Genomic DNA, 22,513 nt, shown 5'->3' with positions numbered 1-22,513 from the left:
TCCATGCTTAGTGATGAAACATAAACTATCTCTGCTCTTTTACTCTTCACCCTCCTGTTCTCTCAATAGAGGTCAAGCAACCTGGTAAACTTGGCCCATAGAGCAGCCAACTAGTTTGTTAGCCAATGTGTTCTCGCAACTACTGCCATTAGAGGCACATTTGGAAGACTGCTTCTTACTTATTTATGATTGAATGGTGGTTGAAACACTGACACGTCAGTAACCTCATTGCAGAATAAGTCGGGAGCCTCTAGGTGGCAGTATACACATAATATTTTTTCATTTCAGTGTCACAGTATGACATCGATCTCCAAAATACGTTTTTTTTTCTTTTTTTTTGGGCCAGGGAGCCGCAGCTGATTGGCTAAAGAGCCGCATGCCGACCCCTGGTCTATGGAGAAGTTCCCCTTTGCAGGGCTATAACTTTTTAAATTCTATTGCTAAATTGCCATTATTATGGCCCATTCAATGTCCTATATCCATTGTTCAGGGTGTAGCAACGATATACTTTTTCATTCACATATTCATACTAAAATATGGTCTAAAGTATAAGTATGTTTTTATCGTTTTCTGCAGCTTTCTCCAGAACTTGATTTATAGCTCTAAATGCATTATATTGATGATCAAATACAGTTTGGTAGCGATCGTTGCCAGATGAAAAATTTCAACTGGAGGTTACTACGTATCATCTGATATTGACCGGATGGGCGAGGGGGCGTTTATAATTCCGTGGGCAACGTTATACCATTCATCTAGTGTGGGTCATATGATCATCAGATCAGTTAGTATAGAATACGTTAGAAAATAACGTTGAAACTCACCGTATCTTCCTCGCGCCGTTGGACGATCAGCGTGGAGTAGACAGTTTTCGATTATGGGATGTTGATCCTGATGAACCATTTCCAGGTTGTATAATACTATATACGTCCAAATAACGTTGTTTATTGAGTTAGGGCGAGCTATTGATTATCCAGTGTGTTGAGATGGAGTCCGGCTACCGATCATGAGTGCCCGGACGGATTATGGATGAGCACTTCCTGTTTGGCCGATCTGCCGATCGGCCACCAGATGGCGCTCTTGAACCGTTAGACAGTTGAGTGGAGCTCACCAGTACATCTCATGACTCCGGAGGAATTTTTGAACTATTGATATCAAAGACGAGTTACGGCGTCTTCGGCAGAATGAGCATGGCGAGGAATGACGTCTAAACACGTCATCGGCGATTAAAGGGTAATTCCACTCTAAGCTTGTAGTACGTTGTTGCTCAAACTAACAGGCTTGTTAACTGTTTCCAGGGGACATCTTCTTGGTGCGGGGGGGCATGCGGGCGGTGGAGTTCAAGGTGGTGGAGACTGACCCCGCCCCTCACTGCATCGTTGCCCCGGATACCGTCATCCACTGCGAGGGAGATCCAATCAAAAGAGAGGTGACTTTTATGACTTGGGGTGTAGGTGTGAGGGAGAGCCAATCACAGACGGACACGGATGAATAAATATGGGATTATAATGAAATTATTACCAGTACAGTGGAGACATAGACTGGGTAGTACTGTAAGATGTCAAGCTTTATTCCAGACCGAATATACTGCAAGTGAGTGACTGACAAACTTCTCAAACCAACCGGCATTGTGCATTCTTTGACGCCCCTACCCTGTGATAGGACGAGGAGGAGAGTCTGAACGACGTTGGCTATGATGACATCGGAGGCTGCCGCAAACAGCTGGCTCAGATTAAAGAGATGGTTGAGCTTCCTCTCAGGCACCCTGGCCTCTTTAAGGCCATAGGGGTCAAGGTAAAACACGCACGTACACACACACACGCGTTTGTACAGTGGGAAAGAGCGATTACACAGTGGAACTCTCTAAAAACCAGGCATCTCATGTAACTATACACCCACCCATTTACCATAACCGTATTGGACCTCACGCCCCCAACTTAAACACCCATTGGACGAGGTACATGACGCAGTACATGAGATGCCCGTTTCTTTAAAAAAATATATATATATATATGTTTTTGGTAGATTTGTTTGTTCTACCGGGCAGTCCGGTAGAGAGAGAGGAAGAACGGGAGACAGAGCGGGGGGAAGACATTCGGCAAAGGACGCCGGGAATCTAACCCGGGTCAGCCGTTTTGCAACGCAGGACGTTACATGGGTCGCCACTTGCAGGGCTGTACACTGCGACGAGATGATCGCAAATTGCCCCTTAATTTGGCCCGTCTTGAGTGGAAAATAATATTTGGGGGCAACCTTGAGAGTAGTGATTTCAACCCTTCATTCGCATTTATTGGATACAAAAAATAGTAAAACATTAGCCTACAACCAGGGCTGTACAGTGCGACATAATGTCACGCCGGTGCTATGAAAAAAATCTGTCGGCGTTGAATGAATTTACTGCGATAGCCTGTGTGGAAAAAAAGATTTGCGTGTGGAGTGAATCTGGGCCACGCAACTTGGTAGCTGTAGTCTATCGTGCAATTAAATACCATGTCCCCGTCTGGTAGAGTCCATACATCCAACACCAAATCCCATACAATTCCTAGCGAACAATCTAATCGAAAGTGAATGTTGCATCGTCAAAGAAGAACTTCCTTTCAATAAGTTTAAGCTGCTAATTTTGCTCTGCAAGAACAACGGAGCGCATATCAGTCCATCTTATGACAACCACGTCCGGTGTGGAGAGATGATAAGAGACCATAGCCGATTAAATTAAGTCTGATCTGGCAGTGATGATTACAATGACGGGGACATGGACACTTCTAAACATTCAGCCATGTATTAGGTGAGTCGCCCACAGGACGTTTTTCAATACTTAAATACTGTCTACTTAAATTTCCCTCCGGGGATCAATAAAGTATCAACCTATCTATCTAATGAGACAATATGCAAATAAAATAATACTAATAATTGTCATGGTTCCCCGTATGAAAGTGGCTTGCAACTTACTGCTGGTAAAATCACTGTTTATTTCTCGTTCTGCATAGTATTACATTCCTCTTCTATAAACAAAGTCCCACCGTAAGAGCCTCATACGGGTCAATTAAACCTTTTTGATTAGAGTCTTTCCTTCGAGCTAAGTTGAACTGATCATTTCACTGTCAAAAGCGCAAAAACGTAAACAAGGTTGCGTCGCAACACGGTTTTCAAAATAAAGGTCACATATACACATACTGTAGTAGGCCTCTCGATTCTTATAAAAAAAAAAAGTCCCGGATATACATAAACATTAATTGGCATAGATCTCTATAAACGGCCCAACACATTGACACACTTTCTCAGTTGGTTCATTATAAAAGATACAAACCTGAAAACAAACGCACTTAAATGTTAAATAAAAGGACCACAGTAATGAGGCAGGAGGAACATATTTTGCACTATAATGGTAAAATAGTTATTTAAAAATGTGCCCCTAAAAAATATTGTTTGACCCTAAATTTCTCATTTAGGGGCAAGTGTGCCCCTAGTGAAAAAGCTTAGCGTACAGCCCTGACTTGGGTGCCCGAGATGCCTGGTTTTTTGTGAATCCCTTTCATACACCACTGCTCGGAGGTTGTGCCAGGCTGTCTGTGCTCGGGACAAACAAAGCTAGTGGAAGACTAGAGGCTCCCTACAGATATCCTGTGGGTTCTCTAACTCTCAGGCATTGAAACGGGAATACACTCATTCCATGCACATGCACGCACACGCAGAGGCTATTTGATTCAAGGTTACATCTTCCATTAATCTGCCACCTCTCCATCCTGGTGTTGCAGAACTATTAGCCTTCTTGACTTAATGACTCATCCTTCCCCCATCACTCTCCCTCCTGTACCCCATCACCCTCCCCTTTCCCTCCTCCTCCTGCCCCTCTCTCCCTCCACCTCCCTCCCTCCTCCTCCTGCCCCTCTCTCCCTCCACCTCCCTCCCTCTCTCCTCCAGCCCCCCAGAGGCATCCTGCTCTACGGCCCCCCAGGTACAGGGAAGACTCTGGTGGCCCGGGCCGTAGCCAATGAGACTGGAGCCTTTTTCTTCCTCATCAACGGTGAGCAGCTTCAGCTCTGGGAACAGACGGTAGGGTGGCTGTAGTGAAGCTACAGTAGGAACAGACGGTAGGGTGGCTGTAGTGAAGCTACAGTAGGAACAGACGGTAGGGTGGCTGTAGTGAAGCTACAGCAGGAACAGACGGTAGGGTGGCTGTAGTGAAGCTACAGTAGGAACAGACAGTAGGGTGGCTGTAGTGAAGCTACAGTAGGAACAGACGGTAGGGTGGCTGTAGTGAAGCTACAGTAGGGTGGCTGTAGTGAAGCTACAGTGGGAACAGACGGTAGGGTGGCTGTAGTGAAGCTACAGCGGGAACAGACGGTAGGGTGGCTGTAGTGAAGCTACAGTAGGAACAGACGGTAGGGTGGCTGTAGTGAAGCTACAGTAGGAACAGACAGTAGGGTGGCTGTAGTGAAGCTACAGTAGGAACAGACAGTAGGGTGGCTGTAGTGAAGCTACAGTAGGAACAGACGGTAGGGTGACTGTAGTGAAGCTACAGTAGGAACAGACGGTAGGGTGGCTGTAGTGAAGCTACAGTAGGAACAGACGGTAGGGTGGCTGTAGTGAAGCTACAGTAGGAACAGACGGTAGGGTGGCTGCTGTAGTGAAGCTACAGTAGGAACAGACTGTAGGGTGGCTGTAATGAAGCTACAGTGGGAACAGACGGTAGGGTGGCTGTAGTGAAGCTACAGTAGGAACAGACGGTAGGGTGGCTGTAGTGAAGCTACAGTAGGAACAGACGGTAGGGTGGCTGTAGTGAAGCTACAGTAGGAACAGACGGTAGGGTGACTGTAGTGAAGCTACAGTAGGAACAGACGGTAGGGTGGCTGTAGTGAAGCTACAGTAGGAACAGACAGTAGGGTGGCTGTAGTGAAGCTACAGTAGGAACAGACGGTAGGGTGGCTGCTGTAGTGAAGCTACAGTAGGAACAGACAGTAGGGTGGCTGCTGTAGTGAAGCTACAGTAGGAACAGACGGTAGGGTGGCTGTAGTGAAGCTACAGTGGGAACAGACGGTAGGGTGGCTGTAGTGAAGCTACAGTAGGAACAGACGGTAGGGTGGCTGTAGTAAAGCTACAGTGGGAACAGACAGTAGGGTGGCTGCTGTAGTGAAGCTACAGTTGGAACAGACAGTAGGGTGGCTGTAGTGAAGCTACAGTAGGAACAGACGGTAGGGTGGCTGTAGTGAAGCTACAGTAGGAACAGACGGTAGGGTGGCTGTAGTGAAGCTACAGTAGGAACAGACGGTAGGGTGGCTGTAGTGAAGCTACAGTAGGAACAGACAGTAGGGTGGCTGTAGTGAAGCTACAGTAGGAACAGACGGTAGGGTGGCTGTAGTGAAGCTACAGTAGGAACAGACGGTAGGGTGGCTGTAGTGAAGCTACAGTAGGAACAGACAGTAGGGTGGCTGTAGTGAAGCTACAGTAGGAACAGACAGTAGGGTGGCTGTAGTGAAGCTACAGTAGGAACAGACGGTAGGGTGGCTGTAGTGAAGCTACAGTAGGAACAGACGGTAGGGTGGCTGTAGTGAAGCTACAGTAGAAACAGACGGTAGGGTGGCTGTAGTGAAGCTACAGTAGGAACAGACGGTAGGGTGGCTGTAGTGAAGCTACAGTAGGAACAGACAGTAGGGTGGCTGTAGTGAAGCTACAGTAGGAACAGACAGTAGGGTGGCTGTAGTGAAGCTACAGTAGGAACAGACGGTAGGGTGGCTGTAGCGAAGCTACAGTAGGAACAGACGGTAGGGTGGCTGTAGTGAAGCTACAGTAGGAACAGACGGTAGGGTGGCTGTAGTGAAGCTACAGTAGGAACAGACGGTAGGGTGGCTGTAGTGAAGCTACAGTAGGAACAGACGGTAGGGTGGCTGTAGTGAAGCTACAGTAGGAACAGACGGTAGGGTGGCTGTAGTGAAGCTACAGTAGGAACAGACGGTAGGGTGACTGTAGTGAAGCTACAGTAGGAACAGACGGTAGGGTGGCTGTAGTGAAGCTACAGTAGGAACAGACGGTAGGGTGGCTGTAGTGAAGCTACAGTAGGAACAGACGGTAGGGTGGCTGCTGTAGTGAAGCTACAGTTGGAACAGACAGTAGGGTGGCTGTAGTGAAGCTACAGTAGGAACAGACGGTAGGGTGGCTGTAGTGAAGCTACAGTGGGAACAGACGGTAGGGTGGCTGTAGTGAAGCTACAGTAGGAACAGACGGTAGGGTGGCTGTAGTAAAGCTACAGTGGGAACAGACAGTAGGGTGGCTGTAGTGAAGCTACAGTAGGAACAGACGGTAGGGTGGCTGTAGTGAAGCTACAGTAGGAACAGACAGTAGGGTGGCTGTAGTGAAGCTACAGTAGGAACAGACAGTAGGGTGGCTGTAGTGAAGCTACAGTAGGAACAGACGGTAGGGTGGCTGTAGTGAAGCTACAGTAGGAACAGACGGTAGGGTGGCTGTAGTGAAGCTACAGTAGGAACAGACGGTAGGGTGGCTGTAGTGAAGCTACAGTAGGAACAGACGGTAGGGTGGCTGTAGTGAAGCTACAGTAGGAACAGACGGTAGGGTGGCTGTAGTGAAGCTACAGTAGGAACAGACAGTAGGGTGGCTGTAGTGAAGCTACAGTAGGAACAGACGGTAGGGTGGCTGTAGTGAAGCTACAGTAGAAACAGACGGTAGGGTGGCTGTAGTGAAGCTACAGTAGGAACAGACGGTAGGGTGGCTGTAGTGAAGCTACAGTAGGAACAGACGGTAGGGTGGCTGTAGTGAAGCTACAGTAGGAACAGTCATTTCGTCCAAAAAAAAGTGTCAAAATGAAAGGTTGTTTCTGACGTCGGCCATATTGAGATATGATCATATATTCCACCAGGGTCGAATGAAAGTCGTCATGCGTTGCAACGTCACGTCGGCCTGGGTTCAGGGTGACGCCTGCTGGGGGGACAGTCCCTTCTCACATTCCCATGGGGCTGCCGTGTGTGATGTCTGTGTCCGTCCAACAAGATATATTCACAGCTGTTAAGGTTACAGACGTGGAGTGAAAATCAGACCGGGGTTATCATGTGATAAAAACTACTAAAGCTTGTGTATTTATTCATGTATTTATTCATGTATTTATTCATTAATTCATACTTTAATATATAAACTTATTTATTCATGTGTCTATTTATCAAGCCTATACGCCTGAGAAGGGTGATTTTCGTACGCCTCGAAGGTTCAAACCATATTGGTTAACGCACAACAATCCCCTCTTTGCATGTGCTGTCTCAGTGTAGGTGTCTCTCCTCTGTCTCAGTGTAGGTGTCTCCTCTGTTTCAGTGTAGGTGTCTCTCCTCTGTCTCAGTGTAGGTGTCTCTCCTCTGTCTCAGTGTAGGTGTCTCTCCTCTGTTTCAGTGTAGGTGTCTCTCCTCTGTCTCAGTGTAGGTGTCTCTCCTCTGTCTCAGTGTAGGTGTCTCCTCTGTCTCAGTGTAGGTGTCTCCTCTTGTCTCATTGTAGGTGTCTCTCCTCTGCCTCCCAGGTCCTGAGATCATGAGCAAGCTGGCCGGAGAGTCTGAGAGCAACCTGAGGAAGGCCTTCGAGGAGGCGGAGAAGAACGCCCCGGCCATCATCTTCATTGACGAGCTGGACTCCATCGCTCCTAAGAGAGAGAAGGTAGGCGGGAGAGAGGCGAGCCGCTGTCAGTCTTTACATGGGATTTAACAGTTAAACTGGTGTGTGCAATGTTTAGACTGGTGTGTGTGGGATGGTTAGACTGGTGTGTGTGGGATGGTTAAAAAATTGTGTGTGGGATGGTTCAAAATAGTGTGTGGAATGGTTAGACTGGCCAGGTTCAAAATAAATGCAGTTAATGGCCCGTGTTGTTCATCACCCCCCCCCCCCCCCCCCCACCCCTGTCCTCAGCATCACCTCTATATAGTTTGCTGCTATAGAAGCAGAAATGTCATATCAATCCATCTTGAAAGATTGCCTGTGTGCCTGCGTGTGTGTGTGCGCCTGCAGACCCACGGTGAGGTGGAGAGGCGTATAGTGTCCCAGTTGTTGACATTGATGGACGGCCTGAAGCAGAGGGCTCACGTGGTCGTCATGGCAGCCACCAACAGACCCAACAGCATAGACCCTGCTCTGAGACGCTTCGGTTAGGAGACATCTCGCACGCTTTTCTTCAAAATCCACCCATTCAATTATAATATACATATACACATTGTGTTGTTGCTAGGCAACAAGGAGGCTGCCAGCTTGCCGCTTTTTGGTAATTTGGGAATATCCATACTAATATCCATACTAGCTAGCTAGCTTCTTTGCCGTAAAGGTTAGCAACCCGGGAATAAGATCGCATAGCGACGAAGGTGGGCAGAACAGAATAGGGTGAATAAGATGAATATATTTCACATGAAGAGGCTCAACGTGGTTGAAGGAAGACTGGGCTGAGTGTTAGTGGTGAGTCTCCTGGAGGCGCCTGCGATCTGTAAGCAGTTTGTAAACACGCTGCCAAATGTCACGACTATTATATTACATACACGCACACACAAACATTGTGATTGCTGCATGTGTAGTTATTATATTACGTGCACACACACACGCACACACATTGTGATTGCTGCATGTGTATTTATTATATTACGTGGACACACACGTGCACACACATTGTGATTGCTGCATGTGTATCGTCTTTCTCCAGGCAGGTTCGACCGCGAGATAGACATTGGGATCCCAGACTCTACGGGTCGACTGGAGATTCTTCAGATCCACACCAAGAACATGAAGCTGAACGACGACGTGGACCTGGAGCAGGTCAGACACTGGATGAGGGTGGTGGGGGGGGGGGGGGGGGGGTGTAATGTTTTCACAAATACGACAAATATAACAAGTAGGATTAAGAAATAGAAAAATACACAGATCAGACTATCCAGACTAAATGAAGCTCGGTAAACGGGTTAGGTTTTTAACCTGTATTTAAAGGCAGACGGGGATAAGAGTCTGCTACCTCTACATGCCTTAGATTTAAAGGAAAACTCCCAACATTTTGGGAAATTCGCTTATTTGGCATCTACCCTGGAGTTAGACAAGAAGATGCATACCTTTTTTCTTCTCTGTGCATGCAGTAGGAGTAGGAGGACGCGCACTGTTAGCCTAGCTTAGCGTCAGTCACTGGAAGTAGGTTCCTCCATTAGCCTAGTTCCAAACGTCTTTCTACTCCTACTGCATGCACAGAGAAGAAAAAGGTATGCATCTTCTTGTCTAACTCCAGGGTAGATAAATAAGCGAATTTCCCAAAATGTTGGAGTTTTCCTTTTTAAGTGTATGTATATGATTGCTGATATAAAAAGAAATACAAATAAAAAAAAAATCAAAGCTCACCGTGGAATATTATTATTGAAGTTTTTAGCTATGCCCATTGTTAATGGTCATAGCTACAACCATTAACAATCTGAGGTGCTCTTTCACCCTTTCAAATAAATGTAATTAATTATTATTATTAAATACAGCACCCTAATGTTGGCAATTACAGGCATCTCGTGTAACTATAAACCCACCTCTAACCTTATTGGACGAGGTAAATGACACGGTACACGAGATGCCTGGTTTTGAGTGAATCCCTTCATACACCCCACTGCTCGGAGGTTGTGCCAGGCTGTCTGTGCTCGGGACAAACAAAGCTAGTGGAAGACTAGAGGCTCCCTACAGATATCCTGTGGGTTCTCTAACTCTCAGGCATTGAAACGGGAATACACAGTTATTAGACGGTAACTAAATGTAATATGAATTATTGTCTAGAATGATCATCAATTGGTTTTTACTAGGGATGTCCGATATTGGCATTAAAATGTGATATCGGAAAATATCTTATCTGTTTAAAAAAATATATATATACCGGTATATATTTTATTTTTTACCTTTATTTACCCAACCAAGTAAGAACAAATTCTGATTTAATTTATTGTGAAAAGTATGCATAATGTTGTGTTAATTCCACGACAAGATATATGTAATGTTAATTACCTGAAATTATTCAGTTTTTTGGGGGGGGGGGGGGGGGGGGACCATGCATATATCGGTATTGTATCGGGTATCTTTAAAAAAGCCAATATCGAACATCCATAGTTTTTACAAATCATATAAAATGGAAAATTGCCAGAATTTACTAAGTTAGCCGCCTCTCATGTGATACAGTTAAGACACTGAATTCAAGAAGAGGAAGCGGCAGAAACTAGGCTTTCCTCTTGACGTCAATGGTCGTATGTTTCCGCCCCGTTTCCCAGATCGCCAAGGAGACGCACGGCCATGTTGGCTCCGACCTGGCGGCCCTGGTCTCCGAGGCAGCGCTGCAGGCCATCAGGAAGAAGATGACGCTCATCGACCTGGAGGACGACTCCATCGACGCAGAGCTGCTCAACTCTCTGGCTGTCACCATGGACGACTTCAAAGTACGCACACGCACACAGTTAATGGTCATAGCTAATGGCTAAACGCGAAGAATCGGAGGTGCTCTCAGAATAGACGAGAAGCATTCTCGAAAACCACTCTGATACTGTAACATATTTTTCACCCTTTCAAATACAGCACCCTAATGTTTGTAATTACAGGCATTGTGGTTCTTTGCACGCAATACACGAGTGCACATAGTTGGCAAATAACGCATAGACACGCAGGATTGACATCACTGAGCACTATAAAGAAACAACATTAGATTCAGAATGTGGGATTTGTTTAATTGTCTGATGAATCGTCAGGCTGATTAAAAACATGTCCTTGCGCTGCAATTCCAATTGATCCTGTGTTCTGATGTCGTCTTTGATCACTAATATTTCTTGAGTGTTAAGTACTATAGAAAGCTTCTATAGCATCTCATGTAACTATAAACCCACCTCTTTACCTTTAACCTTATTGGACCCATTGGACGAGGTACATGACACGGTACACGAGATGCCTGGTTTTGAGTGAATCCCTTCATACACCCCACTGCTCGGAGGTTGTGCCAGGCTGTCTGTGCTCGGGACAAACAAAGCTAGTGGAAGACTAGAGGCTCCCTACAGATATCCTGTGGGTTATCTAACTCTCAGGCATTGAAACGGGAATACACGCACACATTGTTTACCTAACCCAACCTACCTAACCCAACCATAATTCTAAAACTAAACTTGACCCTAGAATAATCCTTTGTAAAATAGGGGATAGAAGACTATGTGTAAAATGTAGTTTTTCTCCATGTGCATCGTGTTGAAAGAGCACTTTACGCTTTGTATTGACCATAAATATGATCATATTCTCACTCTGCAAGAAACGACTGAAACCGACTGATTAATCGATGAAGAGGCCCTACTGATGAAGGAATGAACAAATAAACTATCGAAGGAAGGAATGAAGGAAGGAAAGGAATAAACTCGAAGGAAGGAATGAACAAACAAACGAAGGAAAAGAATGAAGGAACTAAGGAAGGAATTTACTAACTAACGAAGGAAGGAAAGATTGCTGGAATTAATAAATGAATGAATGCTGAATGAATAATCACTTTGTTGCTTTCTCTCCCCATCAGTGGGCTCTGAGTCAGAGTAACCCGTCGGCTCTGAGGGAGACTGTGGTTGAGGTTCCTCATGTCAACTGGGAGGACATTGGAGGACTGGGTGGGCGAGGTCAAGAGAGAGCTGCAGGAGCTTGTACAGGTAGGACACACACACAGACACACACAAGAGAGAGCGCAGGAGCTTGTACAGGTGGGAGGAACGCACACTAGCATCACAAGGGGACATGTAGTAGAGGAAAAAGTACCTAACTGATTAGGAACGCTTGAATGGGAAGAAGACTCCTTATCAAGGCGGACATTGACATTTTAATGTTGAGCATTTTTGTAGTTATGTTGAGTTTTAAAGACCTTTTTTCTCCTCTGGGATGTTTTAAGGAGAGTTTCCTGTTAATACCCTGCTGGCTGAAGACAACTTCTACCTTGTCTTTTGAGCCTGTTGTTCAGTTATTCTGCACTGCCCCACCCTAGCCTGCCCTAGTGACCTCATGACATTACCACACGCACACATGGTCCCTCCCCACTGCTCGGAGGTTGTGCCAGGCTGTCTGTGCTCGGGACAAACAAAGCTAGTGGAAGACTAGAGGCTCCCTACAGATATCCTGTGGGTTCTCTAACTCTCAGGCATTGAAACGGGAATACACGCACGCACACACATGCACGTTTTTTAATCCATGAATCAAGTCCTACACACACGGATCAACATGGTTTGAGGTAATTTAATATTACAAATTCGGATCGTCTCCGTCACACAGCTTGGCAACCAATTATGGAATCTAGACTCAGACAGACAGACGCACGCATATCAGAGAGAGCTGCAGGAGCTCATACAGCTAACACCTATTCTATATAAATGTGCTCTGTCTTTTGCTCTCTCTCCCTCCGTCCATCGCTCTCTCCCTCCCTCCCTCCATAGTACCCGGTGGAATATCCGGAGAAGTTCCTGAAGTTTGGCATGACCCCGTCCCGAGGCGTGTTGTTCTACGGGCCCCCGGGCTGCGGAAAGACCCTGCTGGCCAAAGCCATCGCCAACGAGTGCCAGGCCAACTTCATCTCCATCAAGGGCCCCGAGATGCTGACCATGTGGTTCGGAGAGTCTGAGGCCAACGTCCGAGACGTCTTTGATAAGGTTAGGATGGAGAGGACTAGGGATGTCCCCGACTAAGGATTTGGATGGTCGACTAGGATTGGCCACAATTTGCAGTTAGTCGACAAAAAAAAAAAATATATATATATCGGTATATATAATATTTGTAAATATTTTTTTTTTATTAAAAATTTTATCATTCCATTTGGGCTGTGGGGGGTGCTTAATGTCTGAAGGAGTCTACTGAAGGCTTCTTGTCCTCTGCAAAAGCATGCAATTGGTCCACTGATGGATACATCTTGATATTTGTCTAGTCTAGTGTGTTCATTAGATGGGTGAAATCCTCTTTCAGTGCCTCTGTGCCTGTTTTCGTAGGCAGTTAGCCTCTGGTATGCATGTCATTAGCGTTAGCCACGCTTCTAGGACTCTTTTCTTTTGGAAAGAATGATAAAAAAAAAGATTTTATATTCGACTAAGGTTGGCCAGTCGACTACGGCTCCTTTCGACCGATTAGTCGACTAATCGATTAATAGGGGTCAGCCTTAGAGGACCCACAGGAGCTCACTCTGAGGCCAACGTCCCAGACGTCTTTGATAAGGTTAGGATGGAGAGGACCCACAGGAGCTCTTGTTCATCCACCTTTTTGTTTGTATATAAAAAAAAAATTAAGCCCATTTAAAAAGAAATGAATAAATAACAAATTTAACGTTGTATATTGATCTTTACTGTACACAATTGTCGGCTTCTCTCAGTTTTACTCTGAAACTACTGCACAGTACACCCTCCAACGATCACATCGTGTGTTGAAGTTCATTAGTTAAAAACTACTGCCTAGTGTTGAGAGAGACGGTACATGAGATGCCTTGTTTTTAGTGAATCCCTTCATACCCCCCACTGCTCGGAGGTTGTGCCAGGCTGTCTGTGCTCGGGACAAACAAAGCTAGTGGAAGACTAGAGGCTCCCTACAGATATCCTGTGGGTTCTCTAACTCTCAGGCATTGAAACGGGAATACACAATTTTACAACTGAGTCATTTAGCTGATTTTAGCTCTTTTGTCCAATGCATTACAATGGTGTTGTACTGCTAATGCTAAACATTATGAATGAAAGAGGGATCACTTTTTGTTCCACTCATTGTTGGAACCATTGCATTGTATAGAAATGCAGGGATCCTCCAGAGTCCAGACCATGACCTCTTCTCTCCCCCCCCCCCCCTCTCCAGGCCAGGCAGGCGGCTCCCTGCATCCTCTTCTTCGACGAGCTGGACTCCATCGCCAAGTCCAGAGGGGGCGGGGGCGGCGACGGAGGGGGCGCGGCCGACAGAGTCATCAATCAGATTCTCACAGAAATGGACGGCATGAGTGACAAGAAAAACGTTTTCATCATAGGAGCCACAAATAGGTCTGTGTGTGTGTGCACTGTTCTGCTTTTAGTAGCAGCCTAAACGTACAGCACAGTGACATTGGTGGTGAAGAGTTGATCCCTCTGTATTGCCTAAAAGCCAGGCATCTCCCTGTAACTATAAATCCACTTTTTTACCTTGACCTTATTGGACCTCACGCCCCCAACTTAAACACCCATTGGACGAGGTACATGACACGGTACGCGAGATACCTGGTTTTTAGTGAATCCCTTCATACCCTCCACTGCTCGGAGGTTGTGCCAGGCTGTCTGTGCTCGGGACAAACAAAGCTAGTGGAAGACTAGAGGCTCCCTACAGATATCCTGTGGGTTCTCTAACTCTCAGGCATTGAAACGGGAATACACAATTTTACACTTTTAGTAATTTAGCCGACTCTTTTATCCAAAGCGACTTAGAGATTGATACATACACACGTAGGATTCAAACGGGATCGACAGGGTTTGAGGTCACTTAAGATTACAAATGGAATCGTCTCCGTCACACATCCTAGCAAACTATTACAGAATCTAAACTCGCAAGACACTCACGCACACAAAATATCTTGTTAATATATTCACACTCTGTTTCTCCCTCTTCTCGGCACGGACTAAGAATTATATCACACCATACGTGTGTGTGTGCGCATGCACTTTTCTGCTTTTCGGAGTAGCCTAAACCATGTCTTCAGAGTCAACTTTTCATGAATTAAAGGTGCTACATATATCATTCGAGGGGATGCATGTCTGCAAACCTTTTTTTAATAATAAATGCATTAATCAATATTTTTGGGGGGAAAGCACTACTTTTATTCCACACCTTTTTAAAAGATCTGTGAATGTAGTTTACTTTAATGATTACTCTACGTAAAGATTGTATCTATAGCACCTTTAACACTTTAACTGCCGAAAACGCCGTAACTCGTCATTCCCCGCCATGCTCAAGTTGCCGAGGACGCCGGAACTCGTCTTTGATATCAATATTTCAAAAATCTGTGATCGGAATCATATTTCCCCTCTGCAGCCTTGACACACAGTTCTGATCTCCTCTCAATCCTCTAGCGGTTCAAGAGCGCCATCTGGTGGCCGATCGGCAGATCGAAAAACCGGATGTCAACCTTTAACCCGGCAGGACTCACTCCATATGTGGTCCGGGCACTCGCTAATGTTAGAGAGACTCAGTCTTCACACAGTGAACATCGATCGGTGGAAATAACTCGAAAAAACAACATGATTTGGACGTATATACTATTATACAACCTGGAAATAGATCAGGTATTTCGACATCCCATAATTTAAAACTGTCTACTCCACGCTGATCGCCCAACGGCCCGAGGAGACTGGGGTGAGTTTTAGCGTTATATTCTAACGTGTTCTTTACGAACTGCTATGATGAACATATGACCCACATTAGATGAATGGTATAACGTTGCCCACAGAATTATAAACGCCCCCTCGCCCATCCGGTCAACATCAGATGACGTGTAGTAAATTCTAGAAGTACGTCCAATTGAAATTTTTGATCTCGCACAGATTCCTACCAAACTGTATTTCATCATCAATATAATGCATTTGGGGCTATAAATCACGTTCTGGAGAAAGCTGCAGAAAGAGATGAAAACATACTTATACTTTAGACCATATTTTAGTATGAATATGTGAATGAAAAAGTTTAACGTTGCTACACCATGAACAATACATATAGGACCTTGAATGGGCCCTAATAATGGCAATCTAGCAATAGAATTTAAAAAGTTATAGCCCTGCAAAGAAGGGGAACTTCTCCATGTTAAATAGAGCTGGCAACGGATGGTATATCATGAATTTAACCTTAGGCAATCAAAGTGTTAAGAAAAACATGACAATCATCCATGTGTGTGATGATCACTGTAAAGTCAACACACTGCATTTTTTTCTGGGTTCTGTGGCCTCTAGGATCATAACGAATGAAATGCAAATGTTCAATTTTAGTAAAGGGAAAAGCATCAAAATGGGCTGTTTTTTTTTTAAATTTAAAGCGACACTGTAACCAATAGAAACGTGTGTAGCGGCTTATCAGGCTTCTATACAGCAAGTAAGGTTGACCGCCTCTCCTCCTCCCAGGCCCGACATCATCGACTCGGCCATCCTGCGCCCCGGCCGCTTGGACCAGCTCATCTACATCCCCCTCCCTGACAAAGCCTCACGCAGTGCCATCCTGCGGGCCAACCTGCGCAAGTCCCCTATTGCACGCGTTAGTATACCCACGCATACATGCGCACACACACACAAATGTGTTTGTATAATTAAAGGAGCTGTAAGTGATATTATTAAGTAAGTTCTACATTACAACAGCCATCACTGATGTAGTGTTTTTGGTCAGTAACATGGGTCTCCCACTCCCTCTGCAGTAAACGCAAAATATATCCCGTTCTCACTTTATTCAATCAGGAGAGGGAACTCTCACTGCAAGAATTGACAAAAAGAATGAATAAAACCTAGTTTTAAGCAAATATGTGGTTTAAAAAAAGGTGTCTGCCACTGCAGTAAGCTAATTTGGCTTTGTAATGTTTCTTGAATTCAGTACAACTTTCTAGGGTTCTCTCTCCTGATTGGATAAAGTGGGACCGGGATACCAGAATATTTATCTTCAGTTTACTGCAGAGCGGAGGGACTGGGAGACCCATGTTACTGACCAAACACTCTAAATCAGTGATGGCTGTTGTAATGTAGAGCTATTGAACACTTATTTTAACAAAATAATTCCACTTACAGCACCTTAACGGTGAAGTTGGTGGTAAAGAGTTTATCCCTCTATTACACAGGACTCTCTAAAAGCCAGGCATCCCGTGTAACTATAAACCCACCCCTTTATTTTAACATTATTGGACCTCACGCCCCCCAACTTAAACACCCATTGGATGAGGTACATGAGATGCCTGGTTTTTAGTGAAACCCTTTCATACTCCCCACTGCTCGGAGGTTGTGCCAGGCTGTCTGTGCTCGGGACAAACAAAGCTAGTGGAAGACTAGAGGCTCCCTACAGAGTGTCTGTGGGTTCTCTAACTCTCAGGCATTGAAAAAACGGGAATACACAATTTTACAATTTCAGTAATTTACCTGATGCTTTTATCCAAAGAGACTTACAGGTTGATGCACACACACACACACACACATTTGGAGGCTTTATTTGAATCCATGAGATCAAGTCATACACGCGTCGCGTATGACTCAAACTGGATCGACATGGTTTGAGGTCGCTTAAGATTACAAATGGAATCGTCTCCGTCACACATCCTAGCAAACAATTACAGAATCTAAACTCGCAAGACACTCACTCGCTCACACAATCTCTTAATGCATTCACACTCTGTTTCTCCCTCTTCTCTGCACGGACTATGATGTATATCGCACCATACGTACCTCATGTATACTTACTTACTCAGAGTATATATTTAGATTCTAGTGTTTATTGTAACCATATTTATTGTAATGCATAATATAACTGATGGGGCATACAGACCCTCATCTGCACCTTTTGATCACACTGCCTACTTGCTCGTGTGTACAATCATTCATAGTTAATTATATAGTTTACACTGCTTTTCTACTGTACTATAATAATTGTATGGCCTGTATTATGTCTTCTATTATTACTATGCCCATACCTGTACCCCCCCTCCCCCATGCTGCTATGATGCCTGAATTTCCCCAAGGGGATCAATAAAGGAATATCTTATCTTCTCTCTCCCTCCCCCTCCTCTCCAGGATGTGGACTTGGACTATCTATCGGGCATTACGGAGGGTTTCTCCGGGGCGGATCTGACGGAGATCTGCCAGCGGGCCTGTAAGCTGGCCATCCGGGAAGCCATCGAGGCGGAGATCAGAGCCGAGCGCCAGAGGCAGAGCAGGCCAGGCACCGCCATGGTCAGACAAACGGCGACCCCTGCTGGCACTTTCACTGCAATGCACCCGTGTTTTATTACTAATGCAGCAGTGAATCTTTTGTGAATACTACGGCTCAGTTTTTTTTAGTGATCCCTGATCTTTAGTGAATCCCTTTCATACTCCCCACTGCTCGGAGGTTGTGCCAGGCTGTCTGTGCTCGGGACAAACAAAGCTAGTGGAAGACTAGAGGCTCCCTACAGATATCCTGTGGGTTCTCTAACTCTCAGGCATTGAAACGGGAATACACACTTTTTTACAATTTTTGTAATTTAAAAAGCAGTCTTTTATCCAAAGCGACTTACAGATTGATACTCATGCACACACTTGGACCCTCTCTCTCTGAACACGCCTGCTCTGCATGAACTCTCCTCCTGACTCCTCGTCTCTCCTCTCTTGTGTGCTGCAGGAGGAAGACTACGATCCTGTGCCAGAGATCCGGAAGGACCACTTTGAGGAGGCCATGCGCTTCGCCCGGCGCTCCGTCAGCGACAACGACATCCGCAAATACGAGATGTTTGCACAGACCCTGCAGCAGAGCCGTGGCTTTGGAAACTTTAGGTACACGCATGCATACACACACGCACAACAAACTGTACATACACGCATATACACGCACAACTAACTGTACATACACACGCACAACTAACTGTACACACACACACACACAACTAACTGTACATACACACACGCACAACTAACTACACACACACTAACTGTACATGCATGCATGCACAACTAACTACATACATGCACAACTAACTGTACATACACGCATATACACGCACAACTAACTGTACATACACACACATTCACAACTAACTGTACACACATGCACAACTAATTGTCTACATACACATTTGTATAATTTGGTGGGAAAGATATTTGGTCTCCATTACAGTGGAACTCCCTAAAAGCCAGGCATCTCGTGTAACTATAAACCCACCCTTTTACCTTTAACCTTATTGGACCTCACGCCCCCAACTTAAACACCCATTGGACGAGGTACATGAGATCCCCGATCTTTAGTGAATCCCTTCATACTCCCCACTGCTCGGAGGTTGTGCCAGGCTGTCTGTGCTCGGGACAAACAAAGCTAGTGGAAGACTAGAGGCTCCCTACAGATATCCTGTGGGTTCTCTAACTCTCAGGCATTGAAACGGGAATACACACTTTTAGTAATTTACTCTTTTATCCAAAGCGACTTACAGATTGATAAGACATATACACACAACTAACTGTGTACATGCAGACACAGACACATGCATACACCAAAATATGTACATGCATACACACAGCCCTAAATGTATACACGCACGTGAAACACACACACGCAAACAAAATATCACCAAAGCAAGATTCACAAAGAAGACCCAACTGGACCCAATGAATTCCCTTCTATGTCGGGTTGAATTTCTCATTATTTACCGTTTCTGTGACACTTTAATCCCAGACAGTCTGTTGCCATTACAACTATTTCTAATATAGCTGTTGCATCACTCTCATCCGCTCATCCTCTCCTCAGGTTCCCCACCGACAACAAGGCTGGGGGTCCGGGGGCAGGAGGCTCGGGACCAGGGGGCTCGGGGGTGTACAGGGATGAGGGGGACGATGACCTCTACCAGTAAGAGAAGCTCCTGGTGTCTAGTCGACCAGGTGCCTGGTCCTCAGCCGCATCAGTCTTTTCACCAGATGAAGGACGGAAGGACCGGAAGATTGACGCGTCGCCGAGACGATTGTGAATGTTGTTGTAGCGTTGGTGTGAAACCTATTTTGAACTTTTGTAGGTTTTGAACAGTTGCAATGAGTGATGAATCGGCATTAAACCTTTGTTAAAAAGAAAAGTTTGATAATGTGGATGTTGTAATTGGCTTATAGCCTACCTTTCACTAAGTAGTATGGTCTTAAAAAAAGTTTATATATAAATAGAAATGGTTGCCTATTGTGAGTGAATGTGTTTTAATCACATTATGATGATGTAATGCTTTGATGTGGTTCATCGTGGACTTTTTGATGGTGTTTTTGTCTGAATAAATGACAAAAAAAATCTAAATTAAAAGTAAATGTTACTTTCATATGGGATATGAAATAATTTATGTTTATTAGTGCAATCAATAGGGACTGCTGCAGCAAGGGGAAGGGTCCCTGGTTAACATCACTACTGACTGGCCTTTAGTTGTCTGATCCTCTCGCTTGTCCACAGAACACTGCTTGTGATACAAGATGGGACAGACTTGGAATAGTACTATTTGTTTACATAAAGAATATTGAGATTTTGTTTTATTTTCCTTCCTAAACATGTCTTCTATGAAACTAGTGACAATAACACATTTAGTTGTTTATTTGACTTAATTTAGCCTGATTGCATCCATAAATGTGCACATATTTAATGGGGAAGTGCCTCATTTGCATATATAAACATAAAATTCAGAACTTGCAATATAATTTTTCTTAGTTTATCTATTCAAATATATTCTTTTGCCTATTAGAGGTTACTACACTAGCCTGTATGGTTCTGTTCAGTTCAATAACATTATTATAATATTTAGTTATCAGACGTGTTTAGGTTGTCTATTACTAATGGTTTGATTGGGTGTTGTGTTTGTAAATAGCTGTTTCAAATAGAAATTTATGGCATTTTGCAATACAAAACTTTGAGGTCGTTTTCTGAAACTAGTTTTTATGCATTTTACTTACACAAAGTCTTGGAACTCCATTTCCCTTGTACCTACACACCAAACTTTCCATATTATGCTTTCTATAGAAAGGTTTGTTGATATATATCATTCATAGCCCGATTTATAGTACATTTTATACCAAAACTAGGCGACAAAAAATTTCTTTTGACACTATGGGCTGATAAGAGGACATAGCCACAAAGTCTTTCTATACAAAGTTTCGTTTTGAATGTATCAACAAAATTAAACCAAGTTTTTGAATCTGGCATCCATTTTGGTGATGCAAGTCTTTCTTAGTTTATATGTACATAACAAACTGGGAAAGTTTCATAGTGATATCTATTCCAAGTATTCTTTCTCCCTATTAGGGGGTGCTGTCTCACTTAAAGGGGAACTCCAACATTTTGGGAAATTAGCTTATTTAACATCTTCCCTGGAGTTAGACAAGAAGATACATACCTTTTTTGTCTCTGCGTGCATTTTAGCTTTGGGAATAGACGCTCCGTTAGCATAGCTTAGCTTCATCACTGGAAGTGAGGCAGGACAGTAGCCTTACAGTGTATTGAAAGGTCTGACATTGACCAAACTTGATATGCATGACCTTGGTGGGCTCTAGGTCAACTCCTGAAAAGGCGGTCAATGTCGGACTTTGCAATAAAAAGTTAGGGGGCTAATAACCCTTGCCATAATTTCAGTGCGCCACCTAACTTTTGATTGCAAGGTCTGACATTGACCCCCTTTTCAGGAGTTGACCTAGAGCCCACCAAGGTCATGCATATCAAATTTGGTCAATGTCAGACCTTGCAATACACTGTAAGGCTACTGTCCTCCCCCACTTCCAGTGATGAAGCTAAGCTATGCTAACGGAGCGTCTATTCCTAAAGCTAAAATGCACGCACAGAGACAAAAAAGGTATGTATCTTATTGTCTAACTCCAGGGAAGATGTTAAATAAGCTAATTTCCCAAAATGTTGGAGTTCCCCTTTAAGTAGAATTTAAATGGAGGCGTTTTACTTTCACCACAATACTCGTATTTGGGTATTTCTACTTTAATTTAAGTAAACGAACTGTGTACTACTGTACTTCTTCCACCACTGCTCAGGACACCTATGAGTCCAGCGTACCTGTACACTGCACTGTCCAACAGCATAAAACTGCAGTGCCGCAGCCCCATACATAGGAGAGGCCTGATTGATTGAAAACTTTATTAACAGATTGCAGAATGGGTACAATACAGTACAGCTCAATACACAATTGTTAAGGGGATGCAGACCAGAGAAAGTCTTTCGTCTTGTTTACATCAGGGTCCCCCATTTTCAATTCATCAGGACATATATGACATACAGATAGACACTACTGCTACATCTATACATTTATGACATACCAGATTTGCAAATACAGTACTGTTTGTGATACGAAAAGAGTATACATTTGACGTAAAAACTGTACATTGGAGGTGGTTTGGGTGGGTGGGGAACACTGTACATTGGAATATTGACAAAACCATACTTGGTAATTTACTGTACATTGGAGGGGGTTGGGTTAGGACATTTACATGGGCCAGTTTCGAATTGCAGTCTCCCGTAGGTGTTCTTTGAGAGTAGTTTTGAAAGTGGGTAGTGATTCACATTCCTTTACAGCTTTGGGTAGCGCGTTCCACATTGATGTGGCATAATTGCAAAACGTGGAATAGAAGAATTTTGACAGATAAATGTGGGGTGTTTTTACTAATTTTAACATAAAAGGCAGGTCCCAATTAGAAACCTGGTATACATTCATTTTTTTATGTTTGCCATTGAATATTTGTTTTTAACTGTACTTTTAATGTACATGTTATGTGGCTTCATATGGGCGGGCTTGATAGGTCAGTACACTCAGAGGGTAAAGACTATAGATATAAAACAGATGCTT

The 22,513-nt window shown here is 44.4% G+C and overlaps 1 protein-coding gene across 1 annotated transcript in view; it reads left to right on the top strand.

Moving 5' to 3' along the window:
• LOC311231861 (transitional endoplasmic reticulum ATPase) overlaps nt 1-20,054 on the top strand; it is a 48,497-nt gene extending 28,443 nt beyond the window's left edge. The window contains 15 exon segments of the mRNA XM_084318483.1: nt 1,296-1,426; nt 1,660-1,791; nt 3,919-4,021; nt 7,514-7,647; nt 7,996-8,131; nt 8,675-8,787; nt 10,257-10,421; nt 11,531-11,616; nt 11,618-11,657; nt 12,432-12,644; nt 13,825-14,003; nt 16,104-16,233; nt 17,748-17,906; nt 18,334-18,485; nt 19,450-20,054. Of these exon segments, the coding sequence (XP_084174609.1) occupies nt 1,296-1,426; nt 1,660-1,791; nt 3,919-4,021; nt 7,514-7,647; nt 7,996-8,131; nt 8,675-8,787; nt 10,257-10,421; nt 11,531-11,616; nt 11,618-11,657; nt 12,432-12,644; nt 13,825-14,003; nt 16,104-16,233; nt 17,748-17,906; nt 18,334-18,485; nt 19,450-19,552 (1,976 nt within the window). The 3' untranslated portion in view covers nt 19,553-20,054.
• Nucleotides 20,055-22,513: the final 2,459 nt, after the last annotated feature.

The sequence above is a fragment of the Notolepis coatsorum genome (assembly GCF_963971535.1).
Source record: "Notolepis coatsorum genome assembly, chromosome: 7".
NCBI lineage: Eukaryota > Metazoa > Chordata > Actinopteri > Aulopiformes > Paralepididae > Notolepis > Notolepis coatsorum.
The sequence above is the reverse complement of the archived record's forward strand: the minus strand, read 5'-3'. Positions and strand labels throughout refer to the sequence as shown.